Below are 7795 nucleotides of genomic sequence, written 5' to 3'. Positions count from 1 at the left end.
GATAAATGCAAAGATTCTGAACTTCAGAATCTGAACTCTGAACTCACCATCTAAAAGAACTGAAACTGGAGTTCCTATTGTGGCTCAGTGGGTTAAGAACCTGACATAGTGTCCCATTAGGATACGGGTTTGATCCCTGGCCTTGGGATCAAAGGGTTTAAGGATCTGGTGTTGCCACAGTCTGTGGTGTAGTTCACAGATATGGCTGGGATCTGGTGTTGCTGTGACTGAGGCATAGGCCAGCAGCTGCAACTCCATTTCAACCCCTAGCCTGGGATCTTCCAAATATGGCATGTGCTGCCCTAAAAAGGGAAAAAAAGTTATGCATTTAACGGCTATGGGTCAGTTATGGGTCATTGTGGCCCCTTACAAGATTAAGAAGGAAGGTTATCTCCTAAGGAATTGTCCATTTGGTGCTATGGGAATGGTGTTCTTTATAGTTGAGCAGGTATTTTTTCTGATGGGGTAAGTGCGGGTTTGTTCGATGCATAAAGCAGATACAAAAACACAGTAGAGGGGAGAGAGGAGGCCAGAGGGCAGAGAAAATTTTTGTTTAAATTTTCCTTGACTTGCAGTAGAATACAAATTTTTATTTCATCAATACGGTTCAAAGCTGAATAAACCCTCCAGGGAGCTTTGAATTCTCTATTGATGATAAGAGATCCAATTTGTAAGATAAATTCAGAAAACAGAGAAGCTGTGTTGATGCCTGTTTAGTTTCCTCAGGCCTGGATATCTTACCCAACCAATAAGGTAATAATGCCTATTTCAGGGATCAGTGAGAGAATTTTGTCAGAGGAATGTCTCTAAAATGCCCAGGGCAGTATTTGGCACCTAATCAACATTCATTAAATGAGAGTAGTGGCTGATGGCCGATATTGCTGCTACTCTCCTTGCTGCTGTTGTTAATTAAGAGATCAGACTAAAGACAGCAATCTGGAAACTTCTGTTTTATACCTGATTGGATTGGAAGGACAGATTATGTTTGAATTCTAAATAAATGGGAAGATTGGTGTGTCCTAAGGGCCTTCTTAAAAAGCTGGGTAGGGGCTGAGAATCTATAACCGAGCAAGTGCCCTGTGGGGCTCTGAGGTACACAAGACTTTCTGCATCCTCCATTTCTTGTTTTTAGGGAATAAGCTTCAGCCTCCATGACCTTCCCTGAGTTCCAACGGGCAGTTGCTAATCAGGGAAGGGAGGGGATTCGGAGATCAGGGAGGAGCAGTCAAGAGACAATAGGACCAAGAGTTCCCGTAGTGGCTCAGTGGTTAACGAATCTGACTAGGAACCATGAGGTTGCGGGTTCGATCCCTGGGCTTGCTCAGTGGGCTGTGGTTTAGGCCACAGACGTGGCTCAGATCCCGAGTTCTCTGGCATAGGCGATTCGTCGACCCCTAGCCTGGGAATCTCCGTATGCTGCGAGTGTGGCCCTATAAAGCCAACAAAAAAAAAAAAAAAAAAAAGGAGAGACAATAGGACAGTCTTGGAGCAGGGTCCTGGTTCCTCCTCAAGGAATATACATAACAATATCTTTGAGCCTTTCCGCAGAACTAAAACCCCCAACAAATGTAAGAACTACTTGATGGAGCATTCTTCATTCCCATTCCAGGAAGAAGGAGGACCACCCCAGAACCAGTCCTAGGCGCCACTAAACGCCATCTTTGAAAGCCAATGCAAGCTCGCCTCCACCCTGATCCTTATCTAATGGTCCTATCGTCCACTCCTCAACTTATAAAACCACCTCCTAACCCTTTCAAAGGGGGCACAGTCTTTAAAACATTAGCTTGCTGTGGCCCCCTGCCTGGCAAAGCAATAAAACTCTCTTTTTCCTCCTTCACCCCAAACTCTGTCTCTGCATTTCCATTTGGCAATGGAGGACACAGGCCAAGTTTCTCGGTAACATTGTCTCAGTGATGGAAAGGCCTGAAAGGGGAAAATCCAGACAGATCTTTTCCTATCAGCTCTCAGAACCTGACCCCTGCACTTTCCCCTAGAGTGAAGCCCCAAACACCACAGCGTGGGGAGTGGACAGGAAAGCAGGTGGGGCCTCTGCTTCTCCCAATCTCTCTCCCTTTATCTCTGGTTTTCTATTTCCCTGTTTCACTCAGAAAATCTCTCCTCTCTGTCCCCCATCCCCAGACTTTTGAACTCAAGACCGACTTATCCTTATCCTAGTCCTTGCTCTTAGATGCCCCAGAAAGGAGAATATTTTGACATGAGGCTTTCAATCACGTCGAGGAGGAATAAAACTTTTTCCTCAACTCTCTTAGGTTCATCGTCTGGGGCCCTGCAAATTATTCTGACCTAAGACAGATTAACAAGAAGAAAAGGCATACAAATTTTATTTGATAATTTTTACATGACAGGGGGGGCTTCCTGGAAAAGAAGTGAAAACCCAAAGAAACAAGTAGGCCTAAGAACTTAATTGCTCCAAGAAGGTGGAAAAGCATCAAGAGGGGGGAGTGTAGGAGAAAAATGTCCCCATAAAAGGTAGAAAGAAGAGACCCTGGCCATGATGACAAAGCAAAGGCCAGCCAACTGCTCCTAACCACCCCTCGCCCACGCATCTGCTTCTGTAAACTTGTTTCTGCATCTACTACCTTGCCTGACCTCACTCTGGTCCAACCAGCCAAGCATGGACCTGGAAGCCCATACAAGCCTTGTGAAACCCTTCTTCAGGGCTCAGACTCTGGAGAGTGATCTCCTCTGAGCCTGCTGGCATAATAAACCTGTGTTCTCCAATTCTCCGAGTGCTCCCTTGGTTTCTCGCCGGGTAAAAGAGCTGATATACTGCAGCCACAGAGCTGCTGGAGCTGGTATACGACAGCCACAGGACTGTCGCTAGAGCTGATACACTGCGGTGCAGGGCTGCTGGGCAGCTGGCATAACAATATCCCATTTTAAACAAAGAGCAATACACTATGGAGCTATAACAAGACAAAGCAAAGGGGATTTTAGGTTTCTAGGGGCTTCAAACTATGGAAAAGTAAATATATAGGGAAATTAATGGAAGATAAGGACTATTAAAATTGAGGATAATCATTAGTCAAATTTTTCACTTGCCTTCACTAATCAAGGTCGTTTCCTTTGTTGCTACAAAAAACTTTCACAGGCTCCAAGAGGCGTGTAGCCTAAACAATAAGATGTTTGCCAGAGTTATTTTCCAGGAACTTGGAGTCAACTGTAGCTAGTCCAAGCTGAGCTGGTTAAGATTGGATAGAGAGGGGTTCTTATCCTGGCTCAGTGGAAATGAATCCAACTAATATCCATGAGGATTCGGGTTTGATCCCTGACCCCGCTCGGTGGGTTAAGGAGCTGTTGGTGTAGGCCAGCTCTGATTTGACCCCTAGCCTGGGGTGCAGCCTTACAAAGTCAAAAAAAAAAAAAAAATTGGATAGGACCACAGATCCTCCAATTGGGCATTTGTAAGTGTACACTCGGTGACCTTTTGATATCAAAAGGCCAAAAACTTCACCCTCAGATTATGCTAAGCTCCTCCATTTTTATTTATTTATTTATTTATTTTATTGAAGTTGTGTTGATTTACAATATGGTGTTAATTTCAGCAAAGTGATTCTGTTAAACATAGCTATGCACTTTTTAAATATTCTTTTCCAGCCTGGTTTATCATAGGACATTGAATATGGTTCTCTGTGCTATACAGGAGGATCTAGTTGTTTATCCTCTTCATGTATAACAGCTTATATCTGCTAACACCCACCCCCCACTCATCCCTTCCCTTTGGCAACCTTGTCTATGAGTCTGTTTCTGTTTCATAGTTTCATCTGTGTCCTATTTGAGATTCCACATATAAGTGATATTACATGGTATTTGTCTTTATCTGACTTACTTCACTTAGAATGATAATCTCTAGTTCCATCCATGTGGTTGCAAATGGCATTATTTCATTCTTTTTTATGGCTGAATAATATTCCATTGTATACATGTACCACATCTTCTTTATCCATTCATCTGTCAGTGGACATTTAGGTTGTTTCCACATTTCAGCTGTTGTGAATAATGCTACTATGAACATGGGGATACATGTGTCTTTTTGAATTATAGTTTTGTCTGGATATATGCCCAGGAGTGGGATTGCTGGATCATATGGTAACTCTACCTCAGTTTTCTGAAGAAGCTCCATGCTGTTTTCCACCATGGTTGTACCAACTTACATTTCCACCAACAGTGCAGGAGGGCTTCCTTTTTGCCACACTCTCTCCAGCATTTGCTATTTATAGACTTTTAATAGTGGCCATTCTGACTGGTGTGAGGTGGTACCTCACTGTAGCTTTGATTTGCATTTCACTAATAAGTAGCAATGTTGAACATTTTTTCATGTAATCACTTCCATTATAACGTGCAGAGGCCTGCATCTTAGTTACACCTGTGCAGAAGGACCATTACTGCACCTTTTTCTAATCACCTATCACCACCATCCCCACATGCTCCTAACACCTCAGACCACTCTGATCCCACAAATACCGTGAGTCCCTTGCCTTCGGAGAGGCAGATCTGGGACTTGTCCTCTCATCTTGTTTGGCTGCCTTGTGAATAAAACTTTTTACTGCAAACCTCAGCAACTTAACATTTTGGCTTGCTGTGTGCCAGGCAAAATGAACCTGGTTTGGAAACTCTATCAGCAAGAATTGTTTGTGCAGATCCAGCTTGGTGCCAACTTTCCCTCTTCTTCATGGCCATAAAAATTCCCAGGAGAGGGGATTTATGGTTCTTACTTTTTAGGAGTTTCTTCTGTTAGTTGTTAGTCAGATAAGGAAAGTTCCAGGAAGGCTACTTTCTGCATTTGTTGAATTTCAAATGTCTTCAGCTCAGAATAATCCTTATGCCAAAGTGGTTTGTTTGGGGGTGGCGTATTCTGATGCCCTTCATAGTTTGACATGTAAGCAAGACAGCAGTAAAACTTTCAAACTTAACTGCCTGATCCTGGCTTGCCCATTCATACTCCACATTCCATCTGAAAAGGTTAGTAAGATTGTCACGAAGGTAATACTTCTACTGTTAAGTGGTTATTTTAAAATCTCTGAGAGTCTAACTTTATCGAGAGTTTCTACAAGACACTTTTACTAATAAAATCTGAACCAGAGAATACACATAAAATCATCTTGACCAATTCTGTTAAGATCTCAAATTTCTGTGTGTATATAACCACTGAGGCAGGTGGGATAACTTGTGATGAAATTTTAAACAAGATTGTGGAATATTTATTTTATCTGTCAAAGTCATGATCGCATTTCTAGTTTTGTCATGATCTTTAATGGACCCGTGATTTCAAATTTGTTTCTTTAAGGATATTCCTGATGCAGAAAGAGAAATCATCAGTGTAGGCATCAAACATAACCTTTGGAATTTCTCACCCATCTGTAACTTCTTCTGGAAAAAAAAGCAGAATCCAAGCTTTTCTTAGGATACAAAAGACCACATGTAAATTCTCAGTCATTTTTGGTTCAAGGGATGGTGCAGCCTTTTCCAAACAAAATGCCTTCTGCGATTTAAAATGCTTATTGCAGATGGTTGTACAACTATAAATGTAATAAAATTCATTGAGTTAAAAAAAATAAAAATGCTTATTACAAGTTTCATGTCAAGGCCACCACATGTCACGGTAGCACATGGGTCTTTCTTACTCCAACACTGCCAACATTTCTCAAAAACTCCATTATGTTAACACACTGGGTTAAGCTCAAACTGCAAGTTACTATGACAACAGAGATAACTGCGGCTGCTGACACCAGTGGGCTCCTCCATAAATCACTCTTTTAAGGGTAATTTTTCTAACCAAGCATTGTTTCAATTGCTTCGAAGTTACAGCATTATGTTTTAGATTATAAACATCAGAGTGGAGAGAAAAGCAAATGTAGTAACTCTGGGCCAGGATTATAACAATACTAACTGCAGTTGGGTACAGTTTTAATGGGTAAGGCTCCTTGTTCACACACACTGCCGTTGGTTCTGGGCAGGGTGATGCAGGCATCTCATTTCAACCAGGCTTACTGAGAGAGTAGCAAAACCATTCACGCTGGTCTTTCTTTCCATCTCAATTTACTTTCCTACTGTGATTTTTCTATATGTTGCCATGGAAATGGCCTTCTTTGATACAACTGATGTGGAAATAACATTTTCTACTATTAATTTCATTTCATCCATTAAAATTGCATAGTACTTAAATGGTCACCTATGGTTCCAATTTGTCCTACATACGTAGGTAATTGAGTGGGCTCCTGTGAGATTGCAAACAGGGCTGCAGTCAACTCATGGCTCAAATGGGCAGAAGAACCTGCTTCTGAGATTGCTCCCCTTCTCACTGACAGACCACGGTTCCTCCCTCAATTTCTCTCCTGGGGGCTCCTCCATGGACAACTCACAACCCAGAAGCAGGCTTCCTCCTGGGCAAGTGACCCAAGGGAGAGAGAGAGAGTATTCAAAAGAAGAGAAATTAAATCCAACTTTTTTCTTTTTAATTTTATTGCCGTATAGTTGATTTACAATGCTGTGTTAATTTCTGCTATACAGCAAAGTCATTTGGTTATACATATACACATAGCCATTCCCATGTAGGTTATCACAAATATTGCGTAGAGGTCCCTGTGCTGTAGAGCAGGTCCCTGTTGACCATCTATTCCATATACCTTGAGGTTCTACTTCTTGAAAATAGGAGTATCAAAAAATTTGTGGACATACTTCTAAAACCACCACATCAAAGTTAAGTGTTAACTAGTATTGCTCTTCTGATACTTTTACCAAAAACGGTGGCAAGGTAATACTTTTTTTTTTTGGCTTTTTTTTTTCTTTTTTCTTTTTGAGGAGTGAGAGAGCTCACCTTTGGCATATGGAGGTTCCCAGGCTAGGGGTCAAATTGAAGGTACAGCCGCCGGCCTACACCACAGCCACAGCAACATGGGATCCAAGCCACATCTCCGATCTACACCACAGCTCACAGCAATGCCGGATCCTTAACCCACTGAGCAAGGCCAGGGATCAAACCTGCATCCTCATGGACACTAGTCGGGTTCGTTTCTGCTGAGCCACTATGGGAACTCTGACCGTGTAAGGTCATACTTTTGACATTGACTTGGTTTTGCTGTTCTCTCGTACTTTCCATTTCCTCTTTCTATCATTCAGCCAGTAGCTGCTTGACCCCTTCTTGCCTCTAGGGAGTTCTGTGGTTTGGGAAAAGCAGAATTGTCCTACCAATCTTTCTGTCTTTTGCTTTGCTCCCTTAGAATATCAAATATTCATAGACACTTTAAAACAGAAGCATTATCATAATTTCCTGCATGGCACAGAAGGTTAAGGATCCTGTGTTGCTGCAGCTGTGGCACAGGTTGCAACTTGGTGTGGGTTTGATCCCTGGCCCGGGAACTTCCGTATGCCTCAGGTATGGCCATAAAAATGAAAAAAAAAAAAAAATACTGTTTCCTAGCATCTTACCAACTGGAAGTTGCCATTCTCTTTTTATTTTGTTTTGTTTTTTGTTTTTTAGGTCATATGGAGGTTCCCAGGCTAGGGGTCAAATCAGAGCTTCAGCTGCCAGCCTATACCACAGCCACAGCCATGCAGGATCCCAGCGGTGTCTGCGACCCACACAGCAGCTCGCGGCAACGCCACATCCTTAACCCACTGATTGAGGCCAGGGATTGAACCCACATCCTCATGGATATTAGTCAGATTCATTTCTGCTGTGTCACAATGGGAACTTCCCTTTCTTATTTTTAATTCTGATATGTCATTCACCAGAACATGTCTTTGTTTATCATATAAGTTGGCGCTATCTGTA

General features: G+C 42.3%; 1 protein-coding gene across 1 annotated transcript in view; it reads left to right on the top strand.

The window, feature by feature from the left end:
* Positions 1-337: 337 nt before the first annotated feature.
* Positions 338-7795, top strand: part of SMLR1 (small leucine rich protein 1) — a 69932-nt gene continuing 62474 nt past the window's right edge. The window contains exon 1 of the mRNA XM_047769128.1: positions 338-448. Within this exon, the coding sequence (XP_047625084.1) occupies positions 338-448 (111 nt within the window). The remainder of the gene's footprint in view (positions 449-7795) is intronic.

This window comes from Phacochoerus africanus, chromosome 2, assembly GCF_016906955.1.
Source record: "Phacochoerus africanus isolate WHEZ1 chromosome 2, ROS_Pafr_v1, whole genome shotgun sequence".
In the NCBI taxonomy this organism is placed as follows: Eukaryota; Metazoa; Chordata; class Mammalia; order Artiodactyla; family Suidae; genus Phacochoerus; species Phacochoerus africanus.
This window is presented reverse-complemented; position numbering and strand designations above follow the sequence as displayed.